This window comes from Ammodytes marinus (assembly GCF_949987685.1).
Source record: "Ammodytes marinus genome assembly, chromosome: 22".
Classification (NCBI taxonomy): domain Eukaryota; kingdom Metazoa; phylum Chordata; class Actinopteri; order Uranoscopiformes; family Ammodytidae; genus Ammodytes; species Ammodytes marinus.
In genome coordinates, this window is record NC_137226.1 from 22,978,093 (window position 1) to 22,995,388 (window position 17,296).

General features: G+C 40.7%; 1 protein-coding gene across 1 annotated transcript in view; it reads left to right on the forward strand.

Moving 5' to 3' along the window:
- large1 (LARGE xylosyl- and glucuronyltransferase 1) overlaps positions 1–17,296 on the forward strand; it is a 209,806-nt gene that overhangs the window by 29,710 nt on the left and 162,800 nt on the right. Inside the window, exon 4 of the mRNA XM_080050759.1 lies at positions 9,241–9,323. Within this exon, the coding sequence (XP_079906885.1) occupies positions 9,241–9,323 (83 nt within the window). The remainder of the gene's footprint in view (positions 1–9,240; positions 9,324–17,296) is intronic.

Consider the following 17,296-nt stretch of genomic DNA (forward strand, 5'->3'; position numbering starts at 1 on the left):
TGGGTGAAAGTAATAGCCAGCCGAGGTCACGACCCTGCTAGGGGGGTCCGGGGTTATGCCCCCCCGGGAGATTTTTTTTTACCTTTTTAAAGTGAAATGCATGAATCTGGTGCACTTTGAGAGGAAAATGAAGAGGCTAAATCTGAGGAATTTTGTGTGAACAAATAATTTGGAGACACTGGGTCGGATGAATTAGAAGCTATTGAAGAAAGACACATAGATTTTCCATAGAAATATAAATTTGAAATAAAATATTAGGCAGGGTCCTCTGGGTTGGGCTTGGTGCTCTTTTTCTTTTACGGGACATATTTTTCTGTAATATAATGAATTAATTTAAATGCAGTGAGAGAAACGAAGCAGAAGAACTCTGTTGTCCAGTTATCTTTTTTCCACAGATGAGGCTGAAATAGGCCATAGAATATAAACAGTGCATGGGCAACAGAGGGCAGCCCCATTTTCAAATATTTTTAAATAAACTCAATACACACTGTGCATGCCATGGATTTGAATTTGACGTGATCAGTTAACCTCGGATTACCTCCCAGATGAACTGATTCAATTATTAAGATATTAACTATCTACCAAAACATTGTATTCCTTTTATTGTATGATAATTTACATTTATATAATATGATGTTGATATCGAACACACAAACTAAAAAAAAAAAACTAAAAAAAATTGGGGGGCCCCTCTGGCAGTCGGGACCCTAAGCAACCGCTCATTTCGCTTATGCCTCGGGCCGGCTCTGCTGACCAGTGACCACTATAAGCGGGTGGGTAACTTGGAGGCAGGCTATCCTGCCCACCCAATAATACAATTAGAAGCAATGCATGGTAATGGTATATTCTTTAGTATTAATCAATTGTCTGAATTCGATTTGACATTTTCTTGGACAGCGAATGAACAGCCCACATTTGGGTGGGCACGGCCCACCCTGGCCCCTGGCTACCGCCGGCCCTGACGCACATGCACGCACACACACACACACACACACACACAAACACACACACACACAAAACAGCCTGTGTGCGCGCAGTTTCGCTGTCTACATTCCGAAAACCGGCTCATTAGGCTATACGGACCTGGTTCCGCTATATTCAAAACCCAGAAATCAATAGGCCTAACGTTTGAGCTTATCGATACCGCTATGGAGTCCAGTAGGTCACATGATGTAATTTTAAATATCAAGCAGTAGAGTCGGGTCATCTTCAACTAAAGTGTTGTACCTTCGACTGTGTTGAAGAAACTCCTTCAACATTCATTCAAAGTAGCGGTGATCAACAAACGAGAGACTGTTTAGCAAGTCCCTAAATCCATATTAAAATCTGCAGGATAATAACTAGTTAGCTTCAAAAAAAAATCGCAAACGGTTCAAATGTGATGTGTTCAGATCGGCTCGGTAAAATGATTATTAGGCAAAGGTTAATAAAAGGACATCATGTGTTCAAATGTAACATCAAGAAAAAAATATTTTTAGTTTTTCGCGAGAAGCTTGAATAATACAGTTTGGGTGAAAAACTTGTTTTCCCAGCAATATAAAATAATTAGTAGGCCTAAATATGGAATTATGACCTGTTTAAAGTCCTATCCTTAGCTCCGCTAATCTTATAAGCAATTGAAGCAATAATACCAGTTCTCTTTTAACAAAATAATACAAAAGTATCAATAAAGATTCGGATTGTGGAGTCTTTATAATGGTATCAATATGAAAAGAAATGAATGATCCCCCTCCTTACTTACAGTATAACCGGACAATAGCTTTAACATGGTGGACTTTAATAATTTTATGGCAGACGATCACTTTTTGGCACAATGTGACCGTTTTAAATAAGTAAAATAAGTAAAATTTTTCTGAATACATTTGTGTGGAAGCTAACATTCAGCTTGACTCTGAGCTAGACTGAGTTTTCTGAGACCCCCAAAACCAGGCCAGGTGCATGGCAAAAAGAGGCCCTTTCACGATGCTGCAGCAGGACCAAGCTCTTGGCTGTATGTGTGATGTCATGATATCTAGGCTTATATGAATTGTTGTTAGTTGTATGTGGTTAGGATGGGACAAGTAAGCAGTGTTTGCATTTAAGAGATAAGGTTCGCTAAAATGTATATTAAGCATATATCACTGTTTAACATTTTTTTTAATTTTTTTTGGGCAAGTCAACACGACATTCGGGCAAGTACAACATTACCTGTACTTGCCCTATGGGCAAGTGCTTTTGAAACCTTAGTGTCAACCAAAAAGTTTTATTTTACTTTATGGTTTTCCTTGAGTTTATGGTTTTCTATTTGTTTGCCAAATTGGTGAACTGAAATGTGTTTTTGAACCCCTTCCTGTTTTTAGTTTTGTTTAATGCACCGCTGCAGCGCGGGAAATACGACATAGCCCACCCGATAGTATAACTGTGCAAATACAGGCGCTTTCAACAGTGGGTCAAACGCTCAATAACCCTTGATTTAACTCACTATTTAAGATAGGTACTGACAATACATTTGATACGGATAACATATTTTCCTTGTATCAGCAGTTATTTTTATTACTTGTGTGCTGAAACTTTGGCTCAGGAACAAATAATAGTGTACAATGTTTTATTCTCTTTTTGCTCTTTAAACATAATGAGACGGTTAATACGTTTTGATGTCACTTTGTTCTAAACCAATACAAATGAAAGCTGCGAGCAGTGATGACCGGGCCCTCGTTTGGAGCAAATGGGACCGTGCAGAGCGAAGTTAAAGCAACTTCATATTTCGAGGCGATGACGCCAAGATACATCAAAGGCGTTTGAGCCAATTGAACGAGCTTCCGGTATTATCATTGTGGCTGTCTTTAGACCTCCCTGGACAGCTTTGAGGTTGATTTGATCAAGTGTAGGACTTGTACGTAAATAACTAACTTGCAATATTCACTTGACCCAGCAGGTGGCACTCAAATTTTTTCGGAATATTACTGTGTGGGCTTCCTCAGGCCTTGGGTCTCATTAACCATATAACATTTTAAGATGATCAGACTGACCCTGCGTTCCAATACCCATACTATCTACTATCTACGCACCTGAAGTGACGTCACATCGACGGAGCCTCCATCTGAAAACAAACGGGGATGGGACGGAGATCGAAGCAAGAGGCAAGATCAAGGCGCAATGTTATGATTGAATACATTTAAAAAGTGCTTACTGCTCCCTACTTGATTATTTTTATCGTCAGATGTAGTGTGTAGAATAGAAAAAGAAAGAGTATGCGTTTCGGAACGCAGGGTGTGTATGGTGGACTTAAGAGCGACTTCCTGTTTTTTGGTGAAGATTTCAAAATACAATACCTGCTGTTGATCCTGCAGAGTAAAATGGACCCTGCGTTCCGAATCGCATACTCTTTCTTTTTTCTATTCTACATGCTACATCCGACAATAAAAATAATCTAGTTAGGATGCAGTAGGCATACTATTGGGACATACTTTTACATCATAACATTGCGCCTTGATCTTGCCTCTTGCTTTTATATCCGGCGCATCCCCCTTTGTTTTCATATGGAGGCTTCGTCGATGTGATGTCACTTCACGTGCGCACCGGATTGTGGGTCAGAATCGGCCAAATAGGATGCAGTTTTCAACACTAACAATCTTGGCCGGATGAAGTAGTAGATTGTAGAGAGAGTAGATTGAAACAAACCCGAAACATAGGGTTTGTATTTTTTCAACATTGCACCCTGTTTTGTCCCACTTCTCAAGAATCACTGATATATATATTTTTTTTTAATTAAAAACCTTTATAATTTTTTTTCTTAGAAGTATCTTAAACTGCACTATATGTTGTCAGCAAATAATAATATTCAGATAAATACATTGTATATACAAAAATTGTTAAATACAAATGTATCGTTCTTTTAAAATAAATTATCAAATTATTTGAACTTTGACATAGTTGGCCGCTGACCTGTCAAAGCGCAACCGGTGATACACCAGCTGTAGGCTACTGACGTTGCCAGAGCGAGGCAAATTAAAAGTGGCACAAAGCGCAGTAGGGAACTAGAGATGGAGGAAGAATATATTATTTTTTCCCCTTAACTTTATAACCACAAGATTAGCGCAAGCTCGGAAGGAAAAGCAATGCTCGGCGAAATGCTAACGCTAGCTTAGCTCAGCTGTTTGTTTACATTCCCTATGCAGCACTGCTATAGCCTCTTGCCAATCAACAGTGACTTGCTTGCATCATGGGAATACGCCGTCAATAATGGATACAATATGGACGCAAAAGACGATCAATATTGGATATTATGGATTTATAAATCGCCGAAAAGATGCATGTTCCTGGATGAATTGATAAGCTCCTGTAAGGGTTACGACTTGATCACCGTTCAAAAGTTATTTAATAATCAACAGACTACGCAGCTTACTGTCTCGGTTTTAGAGAGTACACTGGGATTATTAATGTTGTTTTTGATGGTATTTGGGACAGCCCTAGTCTATAGGGGAGAACGGGGTAAGTAGGCACACTTTTTACTCTAGTGAGAATTGCCTATCACCTAAACATCTTTCAATAGTCATTCCTACATTAAATTGAAGCTTAAGGTGTTGGCTTGAAATATGTACCCCTCACTTTTTCTATCTTATTGTAATAAAGAAGAAATTAATCATCAACTGCAATCGGTCGGTGAACTCCATGCCTTGTCAGTAAGCCAGGCGTGCTTGCGCTGGCATGTAGAAGGGTCAGGAGTGGTGCTCTCGCCAACTCCATCCTTCCTATCCAAACGATTGTCTCCCGACCATGTAAACCAATCGATCGAGTTGGCTGCTTTCAATCCCCTGGGATCACCAGGGGGTGCAGAAAGAATGTCAGACCCACTGTGCCCGGTGCGGGCGCTTAGGGCATAGGTTGTGGCAACAACCAGCTTGCGTAAGACAAATACCTTTTTGTCTGCTATGGGAGCCGCAGGGAGGGGGCTGCCCTGTCCAAACAGAGACACTCCCACTGACTTGTGGATGTGGTCTTGTATGCATATAGAGCACAGGGGCTCCCCATGCCTTGGCCGTTGAGTGCCACTCTACCAGGAGTATGGCTACATCATGGGCTGCCTTGAAGCGGATTTCACGGCAGGACATTTGCGCCACGGCTACATGGTCTTCATCATGTACGTTGCGCGGCTCTACAGAGTAAATGTTGCTGCACCTCATCCGGTGGAATGACAGCTGTCTTGTTGATGGCTGCAAGCCCTTAATTGATGAGTACTCTTCGTGACCGTTTTGGTATAAGTCATCCAGTGCTATAAGCACCGCCTCTGGCGGTCAGTAGGAACGAAATAGAACGATAGTTACGTATGTAACTACGGTTCTATGAGTTCCGGATGACCGCCAGAGTTCTCTGTCACTCAGACTTCTCAGACACCGCGAGAAGATCCAGTGGAACAGAACCTCTGGTGACTTCCGGAATATATAGACATTCCTGGAGTCACCCGGGTGTCACAGGTGACTTTGTTGGTATAAAGATCTCGACCTGCGCATGCGCGCAATGGAATATCCAGTGCTATAAGCACCGCCTCTGGCGGTCATCCGGAACTCATAGAACCGTAGTTACATACGTAACTATCGTTTTGTTATAAACCCATTGTGTAAAAGCCTAGAAGAAAAATACTGAGGAGCTAAATATTTTCAATTTGACGTGAAAAACACAAACAGTCGTCTCACCTCAAATTCAGCAGTCTAACTCCAAGGAAGACTATGTAGGTGACCTCTGATCCCAGTTCTGGATATTTACATACCAAAATTTCATAGACAGCGCCTTCTGGTTCCGAGATATAATGATTGTGACAACCAACCCGTGTGACAAATTACCCCGTTCTCCCCTACAGGTGAAACTCGAAAAATTTGAATATCGTGCAAACGTTCATTTATTTCAGTAATTCAACATAAAAGGTGAAACTAAAATATTATATAGACTCATTACATGCAAAGTGAGATATCTCAAGCCTTCGTTTGTTATAATTGTGATTATTATGGCTTACAGTTTATGAAAACCCCAAATTCAAAATCTCAGAAAATTAGAATATTACATAAAATCAATAAAAAAAGGATCTTAAAAACAGAAATGTCGGCCCTCTAGAAAGTATAATCATGCATATGTACTAAGTACTTGGTTTTGGCCCCTTTTGCATGAATTATTGCCTAAATGCGGCGTGGCATGGATGCTATCAGTCTGTGGCACTGCTGAGGTGTTATGGAAGCCCAGGTTGCTTTGATAGAGGGCTTCAGCTCGTCTGTATTGTTGGGTCTGGTGTGTATCATCTTCCTCTTGACAATACTCCATAGTTTCTCTATTGGGTTCAGGTCAGGAGAGTTGTCTGGCCAATCAACACAGTAATACCATGGTCAGTCAACCAGTTACTTGTTGTTTTGGCACTGTGGACAGGTGTCAAGTCTTGCTGGAAAAAGTAATTCAGCATCTCCATAAAGCTTGTCTACAGACAGAAGCATGAAGTGCTCTAAAATCTCCTGATAGACATGTAGCGGGTACAGGTGGTTCAGATTAATTCAGCTATTAGAAATTAATCTGAAGATTAATAATACCTTAATAATTTATTAAAGTTCAAAGGGGCACCACCATTCATTTAAGAATGGAAAAATAATAGCAAATTGTCTCGTTTAATCAATGATTTATTCTCAAATGTTGATTAGTTTAATGTTCAGTTAAATAAATCAATATTAATAAATCCTAGTCTCAATGATCATTTCCATAAAATAATGTAATCAAATAATTACTATTATAAATTTGGTAATATGATCTTAACACTGAAGGCTACAGAATCCTTGTACTTGTTGGTTGCGGACTTCCCAATAATATTCAAACAAATCAATGACAGAAACTTCTAGTTACAAAAGAAAATGCATGTAATTTATTAACAAAGTAAATAAAATCTAACACATTTAAAAACCACTAAACTAAAGCACAGTGTGTGTGTGTGTGTGTGTGTGTGTGTGTGTGTGTGTGTGTGTGTGTGTGTGTGTGTGTGTGTGTGTGTGTGTGTGTGTGTGTGTGTGTGTGTGTGTGTGTGTGTGTGTGTGTGTGTGTGTGTGTGTGTGTGTGTGTGTGTGTGTGTGTGTGTGTGTGTGTGTGTGTGTGTGTGTGTGTGTGTGTGTGTGTGTGGGGGTGCAGGTATGTGGATGCAAATTGAGTGAGTGTGGAGGTGTGAAAAACCTTTGTTTGTGGGGGGAAGAGCTTGAGGCTTCGGTGTGTCCCCCTAAGGTTAAGATCTCAAAGTATGTAAACCCGATAACCAAAACGACAATGAATAGTTCAAATCAGTACACATACATTTCCAAGTTAACAGTCTTTTAAACCATGTGTTCTTGCTAAGCTAAGCTAAGCCCAGTAGTTCATACGATACCAGATGTTTACACAGCGTTCGTTGGTGTGTGGGAGACTGGTCTTTATGGCATGAGACAGGGGTTTTGCTTCGCAGGTCGGTCTTGATTCAGTTCGGATGAACTGGTGCTTTCTGGATCTTCAGTAGCAGCGTGCTAACTGACGTTGTTCTCTCTGGGCTACGGTTGTAGCTCTTAGCTTGATTCTTAGCTTCTTCGTCTTAAGGGTCTGGCCTTGGTGGGAGCTTGGTTCGTTCTCTGGTTCTTCTGGTTCCTCTTCAGTTGCTTGGAGCAGCAGGTTGGATCCTGGTTCCTCTTTGGTTGAGAGGGGCTTCACGGCTGTTTGAACAGGCCGTGTTGTAGAGCCTGGATCAGGGAGACCAGAGCTTGTCTGGGTCCAGAAGGTTGAGCTACCCACGGTCGGGGGTGGAGGCGAGGAGAAGAAAAGCCTTCCAACCTCTCTGGTGGAGGCGAGGAGAAAAAGAGCCTGAGCACCTCGGATGGTGCTTGAAGAAGAGGAGCGGGCTGCACCACTCCGTTCGGAGATGCAGAGAAGAAGAGACTGAGCTGTACTAGCTCACTAGCTGTTATCATACAGCATAAGACTTCTGACCAATGGCAGAAGAGACAGGGGGACACATCCTGGGGGGGTTAGGACAGAGGGACTGATAGGTGTGAAAACACAGATAAAAGCCTTGGCTTCAAGCAGAGGAATGTTGGGGGTTTTGACACCAACATTTTGCTGTAGAGTCAGAAACAAAGTAATTCACTTTAGAGTCAAACGTCTTAATGAATGAATGAACCCATGTACATATTCACTACAGACAGCTGTGTTGACTTTGGACTTGATAACACGGGACCAACATCATCAGATGACATGGTGCCTCAAATCATCACTGACTGTTGAAACTTGACAGTGGTCTTCAAGCCCCTTGGATTCTGTGCCCCTCCACTCTTCCTCTAGACTGTGGGACCTTGATTTCAAAATGAAACGCAACATTTAATTTGGATCAGTGATGATTTGAGGCACCATGTCATCTGCTGCTGTTAGTCCACTGTGTTATCAAGTCCAAAGTCACCACAGCCATCTACCAGAAGATTTTAGAGCTTCATGCTTCTGTCTGTTGACAAGCTTTAATGTGATGACTATTTCCATATCCAGCTAGACTTGGCACCTGCCCACAGTACCATAAACCACTGGTAACTGGTTGACTGAACATGGTATTACTGTGCATGAATGGCCAGACAACTCTCCTGACCTGAACACAATAGAGAAACTATGGACTATTGTCAAGAGGCAGATGAGACACACCAGACCCAACAATACAGAGGAGCTGAAGGCCTCTATCAAAGCAACCTGGGCTTCCATAACACCTCAGCAGTGCCACAGACTGATAACATCCATGCCACACCGCATTGAGGCAAGAATTCATGCAAAAGGGGCCCAAACCAAGTACTTTGTACATATGCATGATTATACTTTCTAGAGGGCCGACATTTCTGTTTATTTTAAGATCCTTTTTTTATTGATTCTATGTAATATTCTAATTTTCAGAGATTTTGAATGTGGGGTTTTCATAAACTGTAAGCCATAATAATCACAATTATAACAAACGAAGGCTTGACATATCACACTTTGCAGGTGATGTGTCTATATAATATTTTAGTTTCACCTTTAAAGTTGAATTACTGAAATAAATGAACTTTTGCACGATATTCTAAATTTTCGAGTTTCACCTGTAGTTGTCTTTGTTTTTAACATTTTTGCTATTTCAACTCATCAACTTCAAATCCATAAATATGTTTCTACCCTGTAATATGCAGAACTAATTTATCTCTAATCTGTTTTAAAATGTATCTATATCCCTTCACTGTTTTTCTTTATTCTCCATAGACCATTCATGTGGCCATCGTATGTGCAGGTTACAATGCCAGTCGAGATGTGGTGACACTGGTTAAATCTGTCCTATTCCACAGGTAATGAATGCTCTTTTAACTTTTACTCACACTTCTGGAAATTATCTTTTATTACACAACCTATTTTCAGTTTATTTTCTAGTAAATGTTATGCCCGTTTGGTTACCTTTCTTTGTAGCATAATGGGTAACACTTTATATTAAGTGAAGATTCACCATGAATTCATGAGAATGCATGAATTAATTCATGTAGTACTGAATGAATTATCAGTAATTCAAAATAAGGAATAATGGGATCTCATAAATGATTTTAAGGGAATCCTGGAAAATGTTTTGGTGAATAGGTATGTAAACACGGGGGGCCCACCGTAGTTGGCAACATGCTCGTTTACTGGATTTTTTCCAGCGCACACACAGTACAGAAAGGTAGCGGATCTTGATATTCACTGACTTTGAAAAAAAGGGTACGAGAAGATAATGACAGTCACAGGTCAATTATGCTGCTGTCCCGGCTTCCCACTCCAGCCCCACAAAACAGGACCAACATATCGGGGCCAATATGAACATAATTCATTTTATGATTCCTGGCCAGCTCATGCCAGCACCAGCATGCATACAAAGCAAAATGACGGCTTGACGTAAAGGCATTTGTACATCTTTTTCATTGGAAATATTCAAATAAATACAGTCCCCTCCATAAGTATCGGAACAGTGGGGCCAATTCCTTTATTTTTGCTGTAGACTGGAAACATTTGGGTTTTACACCAAAAGATGAATATGAGACAATAGCTCAACATTTCAGCTTTCATTTCCAGGTATTCACATCTGGATCCGATACACAACTGAGAAGATATCATTATTTGTAAAGGAACACCACATTTTTAGGCGAGCAGAAGTATTGGAACAGATAGACTTTAAATAAATTAAAGTGAATAAAACATAGTATTTTGTCGCAAATCCTTTGCTTGCAATAACCGTATCAAGCCTGTGACCCATTGACATCACAAAACTTTTCCAGGCTTTCAACGCAGCCTCATTCAGTTGTTGTTTGTGTCAGGGGGTTACTCTCTTAAGTCTCCTCTTTAGCAGGTAAAATGCATGCTCTATAGCGTTTAAGTCTGGAGATTGACTTAGCCAGTCTAAAACCTTCCACTTCTTGCCCCTGATTAACTCCTTCGTTGTGTTTTGGGTCATTATCTTGCTGCATGATGGAGGATCTTCCAATCTGTTTGGTTGCATCTTTCCTTAAATTGTCAGACAAAATGTTTCTGTAAACTTCTGAGTTCATTTCGCTGTTGCCATCATGTGTTACATCATCAATGAAGAATAATGAGCCCATCCCAGAAGAAGCCATGCAAGCCCAAGCCATGACATTGCCTCCACCGTGTTTCACAGATGAGCCTGTATGTTTGAGATCATGAGTAGATCCTTTCTTTCTCCAAACTTTAGCCTTTCCATCACTTTGGTAAAGGTTCATCTTGACAACAACACAGTAACACATGATGGCAACAGCAAAATTAACTTAGAAGTCTACAGAAACATTCGGTCTGCCAATTTAAAGAAAGATGCAACCAATCTGATTGGAAGATGCTCCATCATGCAGCAAGATAATGATCCAAAAAAACTGCAAAAACAACAAAGGAGTTCATCAGGGGCAAGAAATGGAAGGTTTTAGACTGGCCAAGTCAATCTCCAGACTTAAACCCTATAGAGCATGCATTTTACCTGCTAAAGAGGAGACCGAAGGGAGTAACCCCCCAAAACAAACAGCAACTGAATGAGGCTGCGGTGAAAGCCTGGAAAAGCATCACAAAAGAAGAATGCAAACGTTTTGTGATGTCAATGGGTCACAGGCTTGATGCAGTTATTGCAAGCAAAGTATTTGCGACAAAATATTACGGTTTATTCACTTTAATTTATTCAAAGTCTATCTGTTCCAATACTTCTGCTCGCCTAAAAATGTGGTGTTCCTTTTCAAATAATGATATCTTCTCAGTTGTGTATCAGATCCATATGTGAATACCTGGAAATGAAAGCTGAAATGTTGAGCTATTGTCTCATATTCATCTTTTGGTGTAAAACCCAAATGTTTCCAGTCTACAGCAAAAATAAAGGAATTGGCCTCACTGTTCCGATACTTATGGAGGGGACTGTACATTTGAGGCATCATTGCAATAGAATGTGTCTATGTGTCTTTGCTCTCTTAAGCCCATTCAGACGAAAGATTCGCCTTGCAACTGCTTGCAACTCGCAACACCTTGCGACGAGACGGCTGAGACGTTCTAAAACTGGACCTTGCAATTTGACATGTTGAATCTTCTGCGACGCCTTGCAACGGCTTGCAACGCGCTGCAACGAGCAGTTCACACCGCTGCAATGTATCCCCTGCGACGTTCTAAAACCGTCTCGTCGCAAGCAGTTGCAAGGCGAAATCTTTGGTCTGAACTGGGCTTTATAGCACAAAAAAAACAGCTAGTCTTGGATTATCAGTTATCCCAAAAATTGAGAACTAATATTGTTTGTTTAAATTGCATTTGTCTATCATTTGAAATAGTATTATCATTTATGGAATCAAAAAGTTTTGCAATTTTATGTATACTTGAGTAGTTTCTCACAGACGTACAGTACTCGTACAATACTGTGCAAAAGTTTATGGCAGGTTTGAAAAAATGCTTTAAACTAATGGCATGTTTCCACTTGCATATGTGAATAGCCTCCGCTGCTGAGTCTGATGAACCAGACACGCCAAATAAGAAACCCATAGTCCATTTCAATTGATAAATATTCAACGCAAAACACAAACAAACAAGTGTCAGAAAAGCCCAAATAATATCCTGCATTGCTAGCATTACTACTACAACCACATGTGCTAAATAACGAGGGCAAAAAAAAAGATGTCTGCTAGCTTAATATGAATGGCAACTATAGTAAAGTATAGTTTTAAACTATACTTAAACTTTAAACCATGGACATAAAGGGGCCCGTGTCCAAGTCTATGAACATCAAATGAGGTCAGGTCTTTTATGCTTCATCTCAGGGCGGTGCGTCATTTTTAATTTATGTTTTTATTAGACTAACAGACAGTTGAGCAACGGTAGGCTACACTACATTCACACACCGAAGCCCCAGAGGGCAATGCATCATCAGTTGAATGCACACCTACAGAGGAGTAGCCCTGTTGTGAAAAGCAAGCCCCTTCCATGCTGGGCTGACGAGCCGAGCCAAGCCGAGCCAGCACTTTTATGTGGAAAAAAACAATAACAATGCTTTCAAAAAACTGAAGTTTTAATTGTTAATTTCATAAATGTACTAATTGCAGTGAAAGAACAGAAGAGAAATCTAAATCCAGCAGAAACCAGTGGGACCCAGGTACATCCTTCTACTGTTCTCAGCATTGAGGACACCATTAATCGTGACCAAATCTCTTCATCCTTTTGCAGAAATGCAGCCCCAAACTTGCAAGGAACTTCCACCATGATTCACCATTCTCCATTTGCCTGCAGACACTCATTATTGTACTGCTGTCCAGCCCTTCGGCGAACAACAGCCTTCTGCTATAGCCAAATGTTTCAATATTTTTTTTAGTAATTTCTTTTTTTTAACCTTTATTTATACAGGTATATCCCATTGAGACCGAAGACTCTTTTGCAAGGGAGACCTGTTTTCCTTTCCCACGTTACCATTCACACACACATTCGTACACCGATAGCAGGCTAACTATCGACATTCACACAAGGCAAGGTGGGTTAAGTGTCTTGCCCAAGGACACAACAACTATGACACAGGTGGCAGGGCGGGGATCGAACCTCCAACCCTTTGATCATCGGCCAACCCGCTCTACCAACTGAGCCACAGTCGCCCCAAAATAATTAACTTTTTATTTATTTTTTATTTCCCACCACTTCCCTACACTGGAGGGTCAATGCATTATATGAATCACATTCACCTTCAGTACATTATTGAAACAAAATAATCTTAAAGCGTATGGATTTATAAATCCCCAAAAAGATGCATGTTACGGGATGAATTAAAAAAGCTCATGTAAGGGTTATGATGGCACAGAGGACAGCTGATGTGGAAACGGAACAACAGCTGTTCGCTTACACAGGGATAAAGTAAGGAACTCCAACTTTATTACTGTTCGAAAGTTATTAAACAAAATAATAATTGGGATTATTATTGTTGGTGTGTTTTTTTAGGACAAGTATTTCGAATACTCCAAAATCCAATGAGTATTCAAAGCCTGTAAAATGGTATTCGGGCCAGCCCTAGTTGTTACTTCCTCAATCAATGCACCCAACTTTCCAAACAAAACGTTTTTAAACCTTTCCCCAGACATCAACAACTCCTCAAACCTGTCCACTTTAGTGTTAAAGATTGGACATTACGCTTTTTTCACTGTTATACAGTTAATGTATCATTAAACACTTCCGCGACAGTGATCCTAATTTCAGTTAGCGTGTCAATAGCGCTTTCCATTTAAATTAGCACGGTCACGGATAGCTCTGCTACCGGTGAATGTAAACACGATCGCTTCCACAAAATGTTACACCTAAACGAGCTAAAGACTATGTAAAATGCAAAAATGCCCTTTATTTTGGTTGCAAAAACAAATGCTGCTGCCTTCAAGCTGCAATTTCCAATTTAAAAAAAATTATTCACCTGCTTTGCTCTATAAAGAATAGAGGATTATATGGTGAATTAAAATATTAAAGAAAGACCAAATGTTTCATTGACGAGCGATGCAACAGCCATTTTAATGACTGTTTGACACTGCCTATGTTTAGGCTACATCTGTTTCTGTGTCCCACTTTCATAGACGGGTCACATTTAATAATGCATAAGCTAATACCTGCTTCCTACGGGCACTGCACTACTATTATAGCAGATAGCAGACAGTCCATATGGTATTGCTGATCTGAAGTATCAATGGTCATACAGTTACAAAACAATTCTTAGCTGTGCATGGGTATACAATTAATGATCATCGCTTACACTACACGACTTTCCTAGCGATTTGACAGTCGCAGACAATCTTCCAATGTCGGACTGAAATCACAGGAGTCTTGCTGGAGTTGTGGCGCGCGCCCGTAATCACAGTCGTTTGGTGTAAGGTGGTCATCTGACCCGATTTCATTCAGTCTTCTTCCCGCCTTGACGTTCTGACATTATCAAACAGGTTTGATATTATCGTTAGTCTTGAGGGGTTTGCTCAAGCGAAATGACGTGAACACTGTCTCCAGCACCAAACACAACGCAGGAGGAGCGGCATCAGTCGCGACCTGTGTCCGCCTGTGATGCACCTTTTTCGGACACTTTTACATAGCAGCCTCGGCTGGAGAACCATGCTTACAACCGCGCAACCTTAACACTTTACCGTCACATTTAGTGGGAGGAGTTAGAGTTATTGGGGGACGAGATCAGCAAATAAAGCTGTATGACATTTAGCCTACGTGATAAGGGCATATATTCCCAGTCCATTTTACCTACTAAAAAAATACTTTTTATTTGACTGAAATCACTTTTAATCCCAGATTGCAGGATTGGAAATACAATTAATCTCACAAGGAATCTAGTTGTAGTCTTGCAATTTGAGACCCCCTGCCTTTTCAAAATCTCATTCTGTGACTGAAAACTCAGAAAACAAATGACTAATTGACCTCAGGTGTGAGTTAATTGTCTTTAGATGTAAGAGGGTGTCAGTCTTCAGTCTTTTTAAAGTCTTTTGTCCTCTAGTGTAAACCCAACATTAGGAATAGTGGTTCCAATAAAATATGATAAAACATGAGACATTAGACAAAAACTATTTGTCTTTATTCAATGAATGATCCCAATAAAACAAATGCAGACAAATATTAATCAAAGGCTCAAAAGATCACAGCTGGGTCTAGTCCTGTGTTCTGAGTCCCAGGCTGTTCTAACTGGTTCTGATTGTCCTTTGCTCTGACCCCCAGACACTAGCTGGCTCTAATGGTCCTATGTTCTGACCCCCAGACTGTATTTTAATCTAACTGGTTCTATCTGTCATTTGAATGTTAACTAGAACTGCAAGCAGTTATGAACCATGAATGGCCAAGCCTCCCACGCAACTCAGGAAGGAGCGTCGTCGTGCGCAGCGCCGGCCCCTCGCTTCACAGAATCCGGGGATGTAAAGTTTTTGTATGTGGGATGTTGGGTGTGGGAGTTATAGCCCCAAACACGTTTTTTTTGCTGGTGTTACAAGATATACATTTTTTGTGGTTTTGGTGCCCCCTATTGATAAATTTCGCAAAACTGTCTAAGGTAGAAAGCTGCAGCTCAATTTACCAAACAAGAAGATGTCAAGTTTTCGAATGTGCGATGTTTGGTTGGGGAGTTATGAGCAAAAGCAGATTGTCAGCTTCTCCACTGTAAAGACATTTTTTTGAATTTCCCGCCAAAACACTTAGGGTGTATTCACACATGCCGTGTTTAGTTCGGTTGAAACGAACTCAGATGCACTTCCACTTTCGGTGCGCATCTTTCAGACATGTGTGAATACAGCAATCGCACTCGGGGGCGGACCAAACAAACGATCCGAGACCCAGCTGAAGAGGTGGTCTCGATGCGGTTCCATACGCACTCTGCTGCAGTTCGTTTGTGGTGTGAATTTGTCCGGACTCGATCCGACCCAATTGCAGGAAGCACTGTGCCTTTTCTTTTTTTAATAAATCACCGTCAGCTTCACATTATGGGAAAGTGTTGCCGTTGTTGGGAAGATTAGTTGTGGTTTGACCGGGAGCCCGAGCAAATATATTACATTTGATAGACAGGACGCGTAAACATGCTGATGTGTTCAGCGATCAGATGGAGAGGAGCGTCTCCCGCACAGTGCCAACAGGTTCACGCTGCGCTTTGTATGAAGTGCGTGTTTTTATTTTGCTTCCCATGTTACGGGACCGTCAATACTATCCCCGTGTCAGTTTGGAGCAGAGCTGCGCCGAACTCACACAAAGCTGACACACGGCTATATCAGCTGTGTGTCAGCATGAGCCTATTTCCTCGCGAGCCGCGCGTCCAGCAGCAAAAATACAGTAAATATTATGTTTCACATCGTAGGCTACAAGCCACATCATTGACACAGGCCTACATATTATAACCATATGAAACAACAATAATGTTATGTTTTTTTATTTTATTTATAGGCTAGATGTAGGCCTATTTATTTATTTATTTATTTATTATTTTTAACCCCATATCGTATCAGTTATATATTTCGCAGTTTTCACTTCGTGCTTCCTGCTTCTCTCCACCCCAGAATGTCTGTCCAATGAATGAATGACCTAAGATCACGTGTGGTTTTGCTTCGTAATGCTGGTTCACTTGCAAAAGGGGCAATATGAAAGTGGACCACACCAAAAGAAAAAAATCTAAACTCTATTTGGTCTGGACCAAAGCAAGTGAACTAGCGGACCTTCCCAGTGTGAATACACCCTTAGACAATGTCCAAAACAGGAACCACTTTGAAAAACAAATTTTTCTTAATAAGTCTCGCCCACATAGGAATTTCTATTTAGCTCCTCAGTATTTTTCTTCTAGGTAACAAAACACTTGTTACCCATAAAAAGTGTGAAGGGTAAACTATAGTTTAGATTGTGATTAGCAAGTTTATTAGTTGTCAGATGGTTGTTGGCCTTGATGCTAGCAAGAAATTCAAGTTGGGGTTGGTCGTCACATTTTTTGGGGGGTTGGTTGTCACATGTTATCCAAAGGCTGCAGCCAGAAAAGAAACCCAATAACAAAATAAATTGTCAAGCTGTATCCTCACTGACACCCCAGAGAAGGAAAGAATAGAGCAGGAAAAGGCAGCTAGCATGCAAAAGAAAAAAGGGCAGCAAAATCAAAACAACCCAGTGCATCCCAAACTAGACCAGCTGCCAAGGCTACAGTAAGTTATGTAGGCCTATTTGTCAACTTGACACTGCAATTAAACTTTCAAATGTAGTTCTGTTTTTTTGCCTTCTTTTTAAGATTATTCTCATTAAGATAACATTGTGACAAACAACTCCATAGTGT